Source organism: Amblyomma maculatum, chromosome 9, assembly GCF_055883805.1.
Source record: "Amblyomma maculatum isolate TAMU_Amacu chromosome 9, ASM5588380v1, whole genome shotgun sequence".
NCBI lineage: Eukaryota > Metazoa > Arthropoda > Arachnida > Ixodida > Ixodidae > Amblyomma > Amblyomma maculatum.
In genome coordinates this window covers 96,314,445-96,332,396 of record NC_139352.1, presented here as the reverse complement: position 1 = coordinate 96,332,396, position 17,952 = coordinate 96,314,445, and the positions used below count along the sequence as shown (strand labels likewise).

Here is a 17,952-nt window from a genome sequence, read left to right as displayed (position 1 = left end):
ATTGCGGCGTCGTTGTTAATATCGTATTCGTATAGTATGTGCGAATATTCACAATATTTCAATTTCAATTTATTTTCCCATGTGCGCATGGGGATGGTCGGAGGGAAGAAAGCCAGACATTGTAGCTTGGCATGCCCCTCGACCCCTACACTGCAGGGCAGCAGGCGACAATCGTAAGCGATACTAAATTACGTACACAAGCAACATCCCGAAATGCAAACAATGACGAACCAAATAATATTCCATTCGATATCCTGAACGAATCAGGCAGTGCGTATTCATGACTCTTCTAAATTAATCAAACTGCTTCTCAAGTTTTCTAATGGCTAGTATAAGTATACAAATATGGTGTACCAAAACAGTGAAACAGTGGCGACGCCGACAGCGAACTGCTTACCTGCGTAGAAGAGAGGGTTCGGCGCTGGGAAATATACAGCACGTTGTTTATGTCGCTTGTAAACTGTACTGTTTTCATTGAGTAGGCCACTACCAATCAAAATAACGTACACAACATATACACTCTTCAAAAAGAAGTCCGTTATACGTTACACAGATAATGTGGACTAGCTTCAAGTGATTGAAAAATATGCCAAGTGATATTTCTACGAATTTCGCTCAGCCACCAGATATAGATTTTTTTTTTTTGTCGCTGTTCCTACAACTGTCATCCCTCTAGACTTAGCGCCGTCTATATTTTTGAAACAGCAACGTTGGTGCATCCCCTTTTGCCGAACAGAACACGGTCGACAGATGATGCGTTATGCGGTTCCAAGATTGGTAAATAAACTCCTTTCCAGAAACATTTGCGTTGAAACACCTAGTGCACGGACTCTAGGGATTATTGTTCGCAAGCTTCTCTATCCATTGTCTTGCAATATGACATGTGGGACATACAGCACTTCAGTTATTGCGTGCGTAGAGTATTAATCAACATTTAAGAACCGTTTCTACTAATAGTTCCGTGATTCTTCTTGTATTCTTATCTCTTTAAGCAATCTTAAGCTTACCCTTTCTGTACGCCCTGTCAGCTCGGGCTTCTTCAAGTGAAAATTGTTCGCTTTTTGCATGAGCCTGCCCACATCATCGAGAGGTAAATAAATCTGACTTGACGCTGTTTATTCCTTTTAAGGCATTCGTAATGCTCATAAATACTGCCTTCGAATCTGGGACTAGACAGGGTTGAGCCGGGTCTGGCGAATCCTGCCATTGTGGCGGAGGTCTCCACTGAACAGTGGTTGGGCGCTACATTATCAGCTGTCATCATCAAAAGCAGTTTTTTTCTTGTTCTCTGCGTATAACATGACGGCCAGTTCATGTTGCGTATCCACTATAGGGCTCCGTCTTTCAACAGCTCTCCCTCGATTACCTATAACGCCACCCATAGTACTCCGCTTTAACGCGTTATTCTTTCTATAGGAAAGTCGCCCCAAAATATTCGAACAACCATACAAATGGACGATTTGCATTACTTCTCTCGTTTAAAAAGCCGATTCTTATTCGTATACTTTTCAATAACAAGACTGGGCTGGTCGCATTCGCTTGGGTTTCGATAAGACATTGGGGGGCTTTAAAAACTCAAATCGTCCGCAGGCGTAACCCAGTTCGCCGATTTCCCGAGTATCATGAAATCTGGAGAACAACATTGTACCGAAAACCGGTTTGCTCCTGTATATACATCAAACTTGTCAGTATATCGTAATGTGTTCGATTTTTTGCTCGAAACCGAAATTTCTGCGATGTTTTCGTTGACCGAAATTAATTCCACTACTCGTTCTATTGTATCCAATAGAATGAGTAGTGGATCACAGTAGTCTAATAAACGCCTTTTCTTTCTCATTCAGCTTTGTACGTCGTTAGAAATGGTGGAAGGAAACCACCGGCCGTTTTTCGTCGGTGACACTGTCTCAAGCAGCAACGATCTGCCTGTTTCTTTCCGTCGCATGATACAGGCTTCATCTTTTATGACCGCCTACGGTATTCCTAATGTCATTCACATAAATGAGGATAAAATCGATAAAATCGGCCCTCTGGCCCCTCTATTCAACAGAGTATCCGGGTGGTGCAATTGTTAGCCTTAATGAAGTCCAGAAGTTTACCAACAGGTAACCTTTTATTTCTAATTGCTAAACATGAGTTTGTACATGCTCGCGGTGGGCAATGCGGTTCATTATCTTATTCTAATGAATGAGAGCAGGGCTATTGTTTACATTTTATTATGGCCAACTCCGCAACTTGCCCTGCGTTGCGTGTATAAAACGAACATTGGAACTGCCTGACCTTTTATCACAAGTGAAATATTCAAACCCAATGTTTTTACATACCAATAAGAACATGTGCTTAAATTAATAAGTTATGATCAAAAGGGAAAGTCAAAAAGAAACCGCACTTTCGGTAGCTGTGTATATGTCCGCATGCCTTCGCGTAATAAAAGGAAATTCTTTTTTCATGGCGACCTGTTGATTTCGCGGGAAAATTTGCGGCTCTCAGCCGTTACAAATGATCATCAGCATACAAATAACTTGTTCAGCCTTGTACCCTGATGATGTGGTCAGCGATTATGGACGACTTTTCAGCTGATCTCGTTTCGTGCAAGTTTAACCTTTCCTCACCGTGACGTTCTTGCGCAAAAGTTTTGGAGTCTTAAAACTGTTAAAGATAACGCTAGCAAAAGAATCATTTACTGCGCAGACATAAAGAAGCATGTGCGAAGGGCTTCCTTCGCTGTGTGGAGGTTGTATACGCCAAAGAGTACAAACGGCCGCTACATTCTGATCTCGGGGTAACTTTGTATGACACTCGTGCCTTACGAGGTAGCATTGGTACTCACGAGAAAGCTCGACAACAGAGATGCCTAAAGAGCAACTTTGAGCCCTAGCAGTAGGCGCGTGCTGCCCACTTGCGACATGGTTACTAGCACTAAAACACGAAGGAGATTGGAAAGAAAAAAAGAAAGGATAGATGAATGGTGCAACGCTGGCCCTGTCAGGTCCTTTTTATTGTACTTGGTATGTGTAACTATTTTGCAGTTTCGGAATAAATATACGTTTCTAGCGAACGCAGCACTCACCTCACCCCGACAACAGCTAACCCCACCAGGCTGGTACAAATTCCCGCGTTGAGCGATAATGAAAAGCGATCGGCTCTGCACTGGGAACCCCCCATGGTGCGGTCGAGTTTGCTTGTCCTGTGCCCAACCTCTTTGCACTGGAGACTCCGCCCAGAATGAGTTTCGCCGAGCCAGCGGCACCTTGCACCCCAATATGGCGTGGGAACAAAGGCCGCAGAGAATTTGCATGCCGGTCACACGGCCTTGCAACGCAGCTGAGAGCTGGCCCAGCCGTACACAACGTCGTCACTGGTATATATGGGACTGCCGCACACTCAGTTTCGCCACAGCTTCGTGGAAGACATACGGGGCGCTGTTCGTTCAAGAAAATCGCGACTCCTGGGATACTGGAGCATGCGTAAAGAATCAATCAAACACTGTGTGAATGCTGGCAAGGACAGAACGCAGTGGAAAATGAACCGCTCCATATCTCATTCGGGCCCAGAGGCGACGCGCCGACTGCAGGTGTAACACTGGAGTATTGTGAACTGCAGTATATATATATATATATATATATATATATATATATATATATATATATATATATATATATATATATATATGTTTATAATAACAAAGTAATATTTATTCCGATTGCAATTCAATAGAAAGAGACGCCAGACGAAAAGCTTTACAGCAGTAGCTCGAGAGTGTCTGAGGCCCCACACATAGTCATTGCATACTACATGTGGTCAGGTACGCGACTTGAGCACTAACATGGGACGAGACATAAAAACAATACGCACCCACAGACAGGTGCAATAAAATAGCAAACAAATTATTGTTGCTAAATGTTTAAAATCGCAAATGTAGGCTTCTTCATGTTCACCTGAACAAAATAGTTATTTGAAATCTTAGGGCGAATAGGTTATAATTGTTTAAAATGGTTGGCATGTAAAAGTGTGTGTGGTTGCCCTAGTTTGTCATATTACTGGCGGCATCTAGTTGTCCTCCAGATCTGGGAAATAAATCAGTGTCCATGCTCCGATAGCTGATATGTTACTTACAGATAGAAATAGGTTAAAGTTGAGGCCTCCGTCGCCACAGCTTGAGGGGGTGAGAACAAAGGCGGTGTAGAGCTCGCAACAAAAAAAAAAAATGATCCAGGTTGTGCGCTATAACACCCGGGAAGAGTGCAAACACAAAAGAACAGTCATAGAAGGAAGACGAAGAGCTCACATCACGGACTCTTTCACGGCTGCCGTGCGAACAACAGCGTTCCGCCGTCTGGTATCGAAAACCGAAAGCGTAGGCATAACTGTAGGGGTGTGCGTACGAGTTGACATGCACCCATTATCGTGAGTAAAAGGAGGGGATAGGCTCACGCGCGTGAAAATACGTGACCGATCACTCGATATAGCAGCTGAAAGCTTTACTGTTCCCACATGACTGTCCTTACAAAACAGGGCGAAGCAAACAATTCCCACGTGCCTCCGTTTTCGGGCACGCTATGAACCTGGAGCAACATATTTGGTCGAAGATAAAGACGTCTCAGGGTTTTTACACGACTCTTCCTGAATTGTTTTCTTTCCTTAATCACCGTTGGGCCAACGAAGAAAAGTAATTCATGACTATCGTAGGGAGGAAGGAGGCCAAGAAAAAAAAACGTTTCGCGTTTTTGTCGTTTTATTTCCCGTATTCTCGTTCACGCGCATTACCATCTGCACTTGCACCGTGTCTGCATTAATGTAAAGCCTGCAGGAGGCACGCACCCGAATTGCGAACATATTTCCGATGTTGCAGCTGTTGAATATAATTCTATAGAGAGCAAGTGTTTGCATGGAGTAGTGAAATACTAAAAAAAAATATGAAATAAGCATCAGAATTAAGGAGCCTCGTGTGTAACCGAAACTCAATCACGCCATCGCAAATGAACGCTATATTTATGGTAACCAAGGGTTAAATTAAATTGGCTTTGTAAAATAAATTATGGCCGCTACTGTTTCACATTTGAGTACATGAGTAGAAATAATCTCTTTATGAGGTGAAGAAGTCAACACTTTTCTCCTCTGCTTTTCTGCAAGCATTCAATTTCTTTCTCAACAAGCACTCTTCCATCGCACTCTACCTACACACCTCGATGTCCCGTTTTCACAGGGAGAACTCATGCCAGCCACAAAAAAAAAAAAAAAGTAATAATAATAATAAATTCAAATTTTTGAGATTCAGGAATCAATAGATGTCACGTCTCCTGCGTGGTACACTCCAAAAACGCGCTAAAAGGCAGCGCCCAGAGGAATATTGTCGCTTGTTACAGCATCCGAGGTAACGTTTGAAATAGACTGAACTTTCGTTATTTGCGTTTTCGTAATTTCTCAGGAACACTTTAAGTCCCAGCGAGCCAGTGGAAGTACGCAATCGTATTTTTGCTCCTCAGACGAAGCTTCGCTGCCGCTCTCTTCTGCCTGAAATGCAACAGGTCAGCTGGCAAGAGCGCGCGCCGCAGGGCCGCATCCGCGCGCGCGCATTTCGAAAAGCACTCACCGCCTCCGTTCTTGTAGCACAGGTAGGGAAACCTCCACACGTTTCCCAGTCCGATGGCGTATCCCACGCAGGACATGAGGAAGTCCAGCTTGCCCCCCCACTGTCCCCGCTCGGGCATGTGCGGCGCCTCCACTGCGCCGGCCGCATCGTCGCCGTCGGGCCCCTTGAGGCTGTTGAGCTCGCAGGGCGGCTGCTTGTCATCGGACATGGCCGGTGCACTACAATCCAGCGCAATCGAAGAATCCTCACGGCGATCACTTCCACCGGAATCCAGTCGAGCCACGCACGCACATGCAGACACACAACCACCGCACAGCCTCCGCCACCAGCACCGAGAGACGGCTGCGCACACCGCCGTCTGCTGCTGCGACGCCCAGCTGACGGCCGCCGGAGGCCCGCGCGCTCCTCCCATTGGACGGCGCGTTGTCACGTGACTGCGCCTGCGCACTGTTGCGCGGACGCCACGTGATCCGCGCCGTTGGTTTCTCAATCCTTGCCTCTCGCTCTCGCGCTTCTCGTGCCGCTTCTCATGCTCGCCCCGTTCGCGACTTCCGGACGCTGTTGCGCCCAGGCTCCTTTATTGGCCTTTGACGCTCGCGCAACCGGTGTCTCCGGCGTCGCTGATTTCACCTTCCAGTGGCGATACAGGCTCCCTCCTCTCATCGCGTCCACGCTTCGCCCGAGTATCGCACGGAAAGGAGTCGCTCGGCTGGCGTTGCGCTTAGTTGCGCTCAACGGGTTCTTACTCGGGAGCCAGCTGAGTCGCTGAGCGCAACCTGGTGAAAGCCCGGCTGCTGTAGAAGCTAGGCAGAAAAGGTGCTCGCACCTCTGGGCGAATACTTCAGCGGACTGTGCGACTAAGGTCCGCGGAGGCTTGAGAACCGTGATCAGCTCTGCAATAATGTAATGTTTGAGAAGTTTTTTCTTTTTTTTTCTTTTTTTTCTTTTTTTTACACTCCTTCCTTCGCCTCACAGGGTGGCTGAGTAACCGCAGTGCATTCGAATCCATATCAGAGCTACCTCCAAATCGACCTTGTATCTTCTCAGAAATTCAGTTCAATTTGGAAACGCCAAATTTCCGTCCGCACCAAACCAATGGATATGTGTGAGCGGAACTGTAAGTGGCATACATGCATTTTCGCTGATTTTAAATATTTATTATTCGTCAAATAAAACCAATATTCACCATCCATGCAGAAGAAAGGGCAGCACAGTTCCGGTGCCCCAACTGCCAGCACCCTTTCGTAGTGAAAGTGCTTGCACACAGCTCTCAGGAAGCTCCAAACTGGCCAAGCAGGTTTGCGCACCCCTTTCCTGGGATTTTTTCTGCGGAAATCCCGTAGCTAAGATATTCGAAGTGGAGCTAGCAAAGCTTTGGCTGTTCCTTTTCTTTCAGCTTCACGGATAAGCAGCGGATGTATGAAGCCTGGCTTTTTACGATGCCAGTTTAAACTGTACTGTTTATTGTTGGGATAGTTTAACGCCTCATTTTGCAACGCTGTGTTGGTATGGGGCTCAATATTTGTCCAGTTTCACCCAAAAATGTCATCACTCCGCATCTTTGCGAAATAATCTACAAAGTGAAAATATGGCCCCTCAACACAAAAGCCGCTGTAATGGTTTCGTTTCTAACCACCGGCAAGTTTCTCAGGAGGCGTATGCAGCAGAACGTTTAGGTTACGTAATACTCTGCACGAGCAAAATGAAATTAAGGTACGTTCTGGGACTTTACTAAGGCGCGGCACGTCTTCAGCGGCATTTCTTGTTCTACTCAGCCTCATAGATTCAATAGCGATCGGATTTTATTGCCCTTCACTGCAACGATTACAGATTTTTTGCTTTTCTTGACTTCAGGAAAGGCTTCAGCTTCGTTCACGCACTCACATTCTGTTACTACATAAGCTCCGTTGCATTGGTCTGCGCAATATTTGGCTAGTTTCCTATCCCTGCTTATTACACGAGGAGGGGGGTAACGGCCACACGAAAGCATGGCTTCAGAGACGTCTATTGCTAATTTTATGATGTCACTCGGAGGTACACTGTTCTAATCACGCAGGACAACCAAATCATGGTTAAAGAGTTCTCACAAGTGAAAAAATACAAGCAGCATCATTCCTCAGTTCGAAAGGCGGTACCTCACAGTGTAGTCAAAAGGCCGCCCCCCCCCCCCCCCCCCCCCCTCCTTTTTTTTTTTTTTTTTTTTTTAAACGCACCAGAGGCACCTGGTACGTATGCAGCCAGCATGTGCCCCCATGGAGCCATCGTTTTGCTGTCGCTGTTGCATCAGAACAGCGTGAAGGCTCTCGGTAATTTTTTTTATTTATTTATTCAAATGCCTGACGGGCTACGATTGGAGTATTATATGAGGGGGGGGGGGTACATAACTGGGTTCGAAACAGAAGCAAGCAGAAGATGGTTATTTTAACAACGGTATTTTCAAATCGTTATTGGTATACAATGGCAACACAAGAAAAGAGAACAAAATTTGAGAAGCACACTATAGAACACACTTCACATCAAAATGCGGCTTATTTTTCTTTGAAAATAACATAATCTTAAACGTGAACAATGTTGTCAGGGAGACTATTCCAATAAACGATTGCACGGGGCAGGCCTGATGAGTTGAATGCAGTGGTTCTTCCCGAAAGGCGTTTAAAACTGCGGTGATTATGCAATCGGTGAGATGTGCGGGCCGGTTTTGTGAGAGGTAGTGTGAAGGAATGATGGCTATAAACAATTTTATGGAAGAGGCAGATAAGTGCTATTGTTCTGCGAGATTCTGAGGATGGAAGGGATAACGACGCCTTAATGTTAATTATGCTGGAATGTCGGCAATAGTTGCGAGAAATGAAACGAGCGGCACGATTTTGTACGCGCTCTAGGGAATGAATTAAGCAAATGTTGGTGGGGTGACACAATTATTGATGCGGTTAAACCAGTAAGCTTAGTTCTGCCTCTTTTTTTTTTTCTCCTCCAAACATGGTCGGAATACCGACTGCGCAAGGTGAAAAAATGTAACTCGTTGTTTTACGCACCTGGCTAGCGGCCAACACAAGTTAGCATTTCTTTTTGCTGACGCTGTCAACGCCATAGTAATGGCAGAATTGACTCTGGTAATGCGTTCAAGAGTTCGTGACCCCAGCTCCACTGATTTATTAGCTCTTGCGACGGCAAGGGCCTCGCATATTATCTTGCGACCTTCGCTCTTCTGGGGCATACACTACAAAACTGCTCTTGATTTGACATCGAGACTGCGCTGATGTGCTGATTCAGACATTTATCATGTCTTCCGAAGTTCCTCGTATTCCTATGGATGTCAATCTCCCACATAAATCTCCCACGTTATCTTTAAGTGTTAGTTTTCTTGCTCCTTACAAGCCTGTCCCAAATCAGCGCATAATTTTCGGTGGCAGATGTCAATGGGCTAGTACTTTCTAATTAAAAGCGTTTAAAGAACCATACAGACTGTGTACGTTACGGCTGCAGCTTACAGAGCATAGAATTGGCCTTTTTACTTAATATGCATATTCAGCCAGATTTATGACATATCATCTTTGCGACAAACTGCGAAGGTGACTTGGAATTGCCATTATTATTTCCCCATTTCCTCTTTTTTTTTATTAAACTATACTGTTTGCTTCGAAGATAGTTTCCATGGTTTTGTGATTTTTTTTTTTTCATAAATTAGGTATTGTTATTATTTTCACAGAACGAACCGGATATGCGATCACGCGTATACTCTCAGACTATGTGGGTATTTGACTAGTGGGCATTTGCGTTCGCCCATGGAGACGATTTCTGGAAGCTTTGGCTGTTGTTGGTGTACAACAAACTTTACGGTGTTAAGAAATGGTCTGAGCGAGTTTTATTCCCAAAAGTCTCACTCATCATACTCTTCTGTTCAGCCCTCCGGTTGTGGTGGCTATTTTCATGTACGGCATGCAACTTCCTATGCCACCACCGTTAACTAGACAATCCAAGATTACCTCGGAAGGAGACTGCAGCCATGAAATTAGGAGACGCCTGCTTCTGGGAAAGAGAGCCATGGCTAGCCTTGACCGCCTAGTAAAGAGCAGAGACATTAGTCTGCCAACCAAGATCCGTATAACTCGTGCTATGGTCTTTCCAGTTGTGATGTATGGATGCGAGAGTTGGACTGTGAAAAAGGCTGACCGCCGAAGAATTGACGCGTTTGAATTGTGGTGCTGGCGAAGACTCTTAAGAGTTCCTTGGACTGCCAGAAGATCAAATCAGTCGATATTGTCGACCATAAACCCTGACTGCTCATTGGAGGGTCAAATTCTAAAGTTAAAGCTCAGCTAATTTGGTCATCTGATGAGAAGAGAGGAGTCACTGGAGAGATTTGATGTTGGGAAATGTTGAGGGTCGCCGGAGAAGGGGTAGGCAGCGAACGCGATGGTTAGATGGCATCCTCGAGGCATTGCAGATGAAGCTATGTGATGTTAAGAAGATAGTGAGAGACCGGAAAGCGTGGCGTGACATGGTCCATAGGGTCACGAAGAGTCGGACACGACTGAACGCCTGAACTGAACTGAACAGCTTACATGAGTATTCCGAGGCTCAAATCTAAAGCAAAAGGCAATTGTCAAAATGGCCAAACATGAGCTAGTCGCATGCCTGGTGTTGCCATTTTTTGCATGAACCAAGCTGCTCTGAAAGTAGTAAAGGGCTGAAAAAGGTGGGAGTCACTGAATAAAGTTAAGGAAGCCCCCTATTAAACCCCTTGTTAAGCCCCATATGAGAGAAGGGAACTTTTGGCATTTTGCCTGAGAATGCCTACTTTAGCAAACGCTTAAGTCATTAGCAGGCTCTCATTTATTTATTCTGCTTTAAGAAGACGGCGGTATATATTGCGCCCTAGATATTTAGCTGCAGAAATGGTGTCGCACCTCATTAAGACCGTTCATTTGTAGATTTCCGACTTTGACGCAGCAAAAAAATGTTAAGGGCGCAGCGTATGTTTCCCATACTTCAAATTTATCAACGACAAGTATATTTTACCTAGCAATACACATTTGCGCATTCGGATGAACTAAACCATAGGCGGAAAATTCGTGAAGAAAAATGCTACACGTATGCATCGAAACATATATTTTTCACTCTCGATTAATGGACGGAATTGCTACTTCAAGCCTTCTGATGTGTACAACGTGGCGTATAGCTGTCGTCTTCTCTTTCCTGTCTAAAATTGTCACTGTTAGGGTCATAACGGGCCTTACCTTTTTTGTGTGAGCGCTCTTTTCTGGAATGGCACGTATTCGTGTTTCCTGCCATGCGATGAAGCTTCTCGAGCTGCGCTAGGGTATAATGACAAATGAACACCACTAACACTTACTATATCCTTAAATAAAGTAGTTAAGTGCCAGAATTTTCTACGAATTGACCTCCAGAGTGAAATCACACTGTCCCAGTAGTTCTGAATGCGTTCGTCATACTAATGTATTAGCGAGGATATCCTTTGAATTGAACGAAGTATACCACTGCATAGCTCCTTTGGGCGACCTCCTTTTAAAAAGGCCCATTCAGAGGGCTGGAATGGTGCTAACGGCTGTTCTCTGCCAAAGGGTTGCCGCGCGACCTTGTAGCGAGAATAACGACGCATAAGAGTAGTGGAGCAGCAGACGGAGAAAAGGCCTTCCGTAGTTAGGATCAACGTTTGTCCCTCGGCACGGTTGAAAAACAGGGCTAATTCGACGAACAAAGCGCCCGGGAGCGGCGTTCACCAGCGTCGGCGAGCGCTTAATTGGAGGCGGGGCGGCGGCATCCTGGGGGGTGGACGGGGAACCCCCCGTTGTCACTGCCGCCGGCGTGGCCTGCGGCGTTGGCGCGCTCCACTTTTGCGTCGCGCCGTTTGGTACTCGTAGGATTAAACCCCCGTGGACTATAGACGCAACCGCGCTAACGAGCCCTTCCATTGCGGCTGCTTTTTCGGCATCGGTTATGGACGTCACACGAGTTATGTACCGCTACCAGCGCTGACGTAATGTGGCATCCAGTAGCAAGGCCCCTAGGTGAAGCTCGACTCGCTACAAGTCGCTCGAAGTGCTCACGTAGTCCGCCTAATCGGAGCCAAATGCTCTCAGTTTTCTGGCTGTCCACTGAGGCGGAGAGAAAGCTAGAACAATTATTTTGCTACTTTATTATTTGTCGGTTGCAAGAAGTTAGTTTGTTCGAGAGTGGGTGATGCGAGGAACTCGCCGCTCCATAGCGTCGAATATGTATATCTCCAGCACGCCCGCGCAGGCAATAAGTACGTTCGAGGAATTTTGGGCACCGGAGTTGCAACGTAAGCAAAACTGGCGCTCTACAAAGAGAACTGGAGATTTTTTGTTTGTTTTTGTGCTTGCATCATTTAACGTTCTCGATAATCTCAATACACGGGCATCCCTTGACCTGGCTTCCAGGGAAATGCTGGCGATGTCGAAACCCCCCGCAGGCCTTGATCAAACGAGCGCCGCTGCTTCTAATCCACCACGGAAGGTAGCACGATTGCGTCAGACACCCCATTCCGCAGAAAATCCAGCATTGAGAGCGCTAAATCACAGGCATATGGCTTCAGCAGGTTGGCAGGTCATGTGGGCGGGTTGTGATTGGCCGGGGCATTGTATGTCGTCAGGCGACCACACGACTTGGTAGGCGCTGCCAACTCGAATTTCCCCTGCAAAAAAAAAAAAAAAAAAAAAAAAAAAAGATGAGTAGGGTTCAACGCTGCTGAACCGAATATGGAGCGCAAGCATAAGCTGGGGTTGACCGAGCGGTCTTATTTTTCTCCTTCTTCTTTTTCTTTTTCTTCGCGGCTGTTCAAGGTCGACCACGGACTACGCGATTGGCCGAAACCTGGCATAGTATTGCTTTCGCAATAAAAAAAACTTCAAACCTCTGTCAAAATACGATAACATATTCTGTAATTGTGTCGTAAACGTCCGGATTTTTTTTAGTTCTGTAATACTTCCCAGTACCCCTTTTGTTGCGAAAGCAACATTTCGCCAGGTTTCGGCCCGTCGCGTAGTCCGTGGACGCAGTCACGAATGACCTTGAACAGCAGCAAAGAAGGCGAAGAGGAAGAACACTAACAAGAAGACGAAGAGACGAAGAACAAGACGGCGAAGAAGGAGGAGAAGACGATGAAGAACGCCCGGTCACCCGCAGCTAATGCTTTCGCTCCACATTCGGTTCAGCAGCGTTGAACCATTCTCTTTTTTTTTTTTTTTTTGCAGTCTGTAGTTCTATAGTACTAATCTGTGACAAAATCAAAAAATTCTAATGTCACCACAGAAATTACTCCTGTCACGAAAGGTTAACTGTCAAAAATGCTACAAAATTTGTGTCGTGGCAACAGAAAGTAGTGAGTAGTGTTTATTTATATCCAAACTTGCAAAGCCCGGGCGAGGAGCATCACACGCGGCTAATAAGCCACGCAAGTTCATGTCTTCGGCTCGACTAAAGCGAGGATTTATCAGTACAGAGCAAGTTGGGGGTGGTCGTACACACAAGTTTACAGTTTCCAATTGCATGATAATGAGCATTTACGAGATAATAGACGCACAAATCCAGGGGTTTGTGATTAGGCGACAACCAAAGTCCATGTACACGAGCAAGGTCAAGTAGAGGACGCGCAGACGGCAGCCGAATAAAGGTATGGCGCCGTCGAGCCATACCTTTATGGGCGCAGCATACTTTTCTCCCAATTCATACGATTTATTTATTTATTTATTTATTTATTTATTTATTTATTTATTTATTTATTTATTTATTTATTTATTTATTTATTTATTTATTAGACTAGCCGCAGCGTCACTTGCGACATTATAGTTCTTCAGCGGGTGAGGTAACGACTTCAATGACAGCACTATCAATAAAAGATGAAGAGAAGTCGTTGCATTATGGAACAGTATGGAGAAAAAAAACATTAACTGTGGTTTAGCTTGTGATTAAAACTGTTGTTACGCGAGAGCTATCTGCATGCCTACGGTCAGGTCCGGCTTCAAAGTAAATACATGGTTTCAGCACATAGTAGTTTACTCTACAGCTTCAGCTTTATTTATGCCATAGGGGACACCTTGGACCACTAAAGCGCGATGAGGCGAAAGCCTATATCGCGCGGAGGTAAGAAGTCCTCCGCAACGACACAACATCTTTCTATTTGTTTTCACTGCCACCTTCGCGATGACGCGATAGCATAAGCTACCAGCCAACATATAAGGTCTTGCTTTAACCGAGCCGTATCAAGGTGCCTGCGTGGCCTAGGAATAACGTGATTGCGAGGGTCTTGGCAGGCTGACTCTGATGTCACCTTCCCATGTGAAAGGAGAAGGCCGAGTTGGCAGCGCCTGCCGAACGTAATGTCAGGAAGCCACCTTCTTCTTCTTCTGAGAAGGGTTCAACGCTGCTGAACCGAACAGGGAGCGAAAGCTGTTGTTGTTGACCAAATAATTACATATGGCACATACCCACAGAGGGAGATCGGCCAAGAATTGGGCTTCCGGTGAACGAGTGTTATTATTATTATTATTATTATTATTATTATTATTATTATTACTATTATTATTATTATTATTATTATTATTATTATTATTATTATTATTATTATTATTATTATTATTATTATTATTATTATTATTATTATTATTATTATTATTATTATTTCTTTTTCTCCTGTTCAATGCTGTCTGTATCTTGAACTGCTTTTTATCCGTTTCTTACTTATATTTCAACTTTAAACTTTATATTCGAATCTTACTGTCCCATGTTCAATTCTATTTCTTTATTGTATTATTCGGGATTTCTAGCCTGTGTTTTAAGTACCATGCACTTGTTGCGCCTGGAATGGTTGTTTATTTTATGTATATTTCTATATTACTATAATCAATGTCAGTTATTTGTGGTTGTTTTTTCCCCTCTGTCTACCGTTCTTTTTTTTTTTCTTTCCTGATGTGCTCAAAAATTCTCTCACTGTGTATATAAGTGATGCTACTCATTGATTGCTTACTTTCCGTAATTCTTTTCGTCTCAGTTTCATTTCAGGTATTATTTATTTCTTCTTTTGTGTTCTCTCTGTGTGTGTAAACATGTTCGTGCATTTTCATTTTTGTTTCTTTTTTTTTTATTTGTGCTGCAGCACGAAGACCACATGGTTGTTCCTGCGCACATTAAATAAAGATTGATTATTATTATTATTATTATTATTATTATTATTATTATTATTATTATTATTATTATTATTATTAATATTATTATTATTATTATTATTATTATTATTATTATTATTATTATTATTATTATTATTATTATTATTATTATTATTATTATTATTATTATTATTGATTGATTGATTGATTGATTGATTGATTGATTGATTGATTGATTGATTATTCACAGCGACTCGAGTTCAGTGCAATCATGGCGAAGAGGCGAAGTGGCTACCGTATTGGGTAGCTCTTGCTAACGGTGCTTTGAAAAGGGGGGTTCCATATCTGAATTCACGCACTTTCTGATATGTGATGGACGAGCTCGGATCGATAGTACGGGCAAAAAAAATGTACGTTTTTCTTTGAGCAGCGGCTCAATTATAATATATATTATGAAAAATGATAAGCCTTAATATTTACCTTCTCAATGCAAAAGTAAGCTAAGCTAATTTTCGTTTTACGGTAATCACGCATACTAGCTCGTTTGATTATTATTCCTAAGTTCAGGACCGTTCCTAATTTGCGTTTATCGGCATTAGTCGGAAGATCCTATACCGTACGTGCATATCCCGGCAAAAATCAAATTACATAGTTTTATGCGCTACATCTCTAAAATCCTACGGAAACATTCACGTGTTACCGTTAAGACGAGACAAAAATATATTTTACAGATGTCGAAGTCGTGAATTCGAATCCAGCTGCGACAACCGCGTTTCGACGGAGCTTAAATGCAGTGCGCCCGACGGCAATCGTGCATCGACGCTACTGAATTTATACTATCCAAATTATCAGTCGACGAGCATTGAACTTTGGTTTGGGCGTGACCTTATCAATGGGACACAAAAGCCGAACTCATGCAGTATTGCAGGTTGGCATGCAGCTGGCGTTGCAAAATCGATATCATTCCCGCTGTTGTTGCTTGTTTTGCAGGTTACTAAGATTGATATATTAGCACGATAGCATTAAGGAGTCCGTTGTTTCAAAACCCAGCGTAGTCGACAGCGGCGTTTGTCGATAATAATTCGAGAATTTGAAACAAAGGCAACTACAAATTATGGGAGCGTCAAACTTGGTGAGGAGATTCCTGTAATGCAGGCACCTCTGCAAATTGAAAAATTTCTTAAAATGAATTGATGCAATATACGGTGTTGTGATTGAGCCCATACCTTTTTCGTGTCAAACGGGTGCCCTATACATGGGCCACAAAATATTTTTTTTTTTCTTTTCTCGTACATGATATTTATTACATGTGTTTACAGACTATTTACAAAGCACTCATTCGTTGCTGAGCTGAATTATCTTCACACAAACTAAAAAAACAAGAAGCAAATATAAATGCTCCAAGCGTAAGAAGTGAAAGTTTGTCACTTTGACAGAACGTCTCTTCTAGTCGCACCTAATGTCTCGTTTTGCCCCGGGGGTTGGGGCAAAAAGAGGCAAACGCGACTTCTTTAGAACGGGTGAATATTAACGGTTATATTGATAATAACCTGCCAATTTTACTAAGACGTTGCAACGAAAGGGGGCAAAATGTCGTTAATTTGCAACCTCTTGTCTCCTTCTGCCTAGCCCTGAATCTCCATTTTCGTAAGCACGCTTCGTCGCCTAGAATCCCGAAAGCATGTTTTGACGCCTTGTGAGGAGGGGAGGGGCAAGCCACGTCATAATTGAACCACACGGCCCTCCGTGACCAAAGCAGCCTTCACAAAGTCCTTCTTTCAAATAAAAGGCAATGCGGTGTATGGTACAGCAAACTATGGCAAACGATTGTTCATCGAGGGGAACTTTCGGAAAAAATATTTGTTCTCTCGTTTCGATTTACTCGTGTGATTTGCTGTATTAACAGAGCTATTAGCAGTCTCTGTTCTGTTACCAACTGGCGCACATTGTGTTACCTTGAGAAGGGCAGACAACATAGCAATGTGGAGTGCGTATAGTTTTACAGCTCACGTTTGCAGGTTCCAAAAGAACGAATATTGAAAGGTCAATAAGCATCGGAGGTGGGGAGAGGGCAAAGCAAGCATAAATACTGGAAATATGGCCTCATGGCGTGCTATTTACGCCTTTCCTTCTCAACAGGTTATCGTCTATACTTCTCCATTACGTCGATCTGATGCTGCGCGCACCAAAGAGGAATTTTATTACCTCCATACGTAGGCAAACATCACTTACAGGTCATGCATCTAATGCTTGTTGGACACGTAACAATTTCAGCAGAAATAACAAAAGGAAATGTTCGCTTAGATAAATTATCTCGCCTGTCAGCAGGTTTAAGAGTACAAGTGACAACAAAGAAGGAAGGGGATAGGTTAGACCAATATTCGAGGACAGGATAGAAAAAAGCTTGCCCCCACATGTAACAATGAATCTGGTAAGCCAGCGCCACAGAAACTGTGCGTTTCGATTTAGTTTATCAGGCCTGGGAGATATATCTACAGGAGAAGGCGCAGGTTCTGCAACGCAGGATACATTGATCTGATGGGCAGTCTACGGGCCTCAGCCAGACAGCGGTGGCGCCACAATACAAAAGGAACACATGTCACAACAAGTTGCTCAAATACACCGTCGCTTTGACACATAGGTATGCTGAACGAGAGACTGACATCAGTTCGAGCTCATTGAAATGGTAGCCGCATGGACTAGTGATTATAAGTTAACAATTATCTGTAAGGACGAAGTCGTTGAAAGACATTTACCGGAGTACAAACACGACCAGAAATGTGGGAGATGCTTTCTTATCGACACGCATTCATACAGAAAGCACAGGAAGCTTCAGCAACCAACTTCCTTACTGCCATCCAAGGAACAGTGTAATACAAAAATTTTGTGTAACAACCGCACCACGCTTGCTTTTGTTAAGGCTGCGGATTTCATAGCACTCACAAGTCTCTATTACTTTTTCAGCACGAAAAAAGTTAAATTCCTGCATTACAGCAGAAGGAAAGAATGCGCTTTAGTTTGCAGCTTTCGTTCTAGCCGAGAGATTTGTAACGGGCTTGGTAAAAGCTATTCAGTTCCTTGTATAGTATATAAACGTTCTTCAAGAGTGTTAGAATTATGATACCGTTGTTCATGAATAATATAGTTCAATCATGCATATCACATACATTAGCTTGTACCCAAATGGTTAATGCTGAATATCCGCAATCCTGC

At 43.8% G+C, this 17,952-nt stretch overlaps 1 protein-coding gene across 1 annotated transcript in view; it reads right to left on the bottom strand.

The window, feature by feature from the left end:
* Gat (sodium- and chloride-dependent GABA transporter) overlaps positions 1-5,971 on the bottom strand; it is a 259,054-nt gene extending 253,083 nt beyond the window's left edge. The window contains exon 1 of the mRNA XM_084579353.1: positions 5,591-5,971. Within this exon, the coding sequence (XP_084435479.1) occupies positions 5,591-5,798 (208 nt within the window). The 5' untranslated portion in view covers positions 5,799-5,971. The remainder of the gene's footprint in view (positions 1-5,590) is intronic.
* Between the last annotated feature and the right edge of the window lie 11,981 nt (positions 5,972-17,952).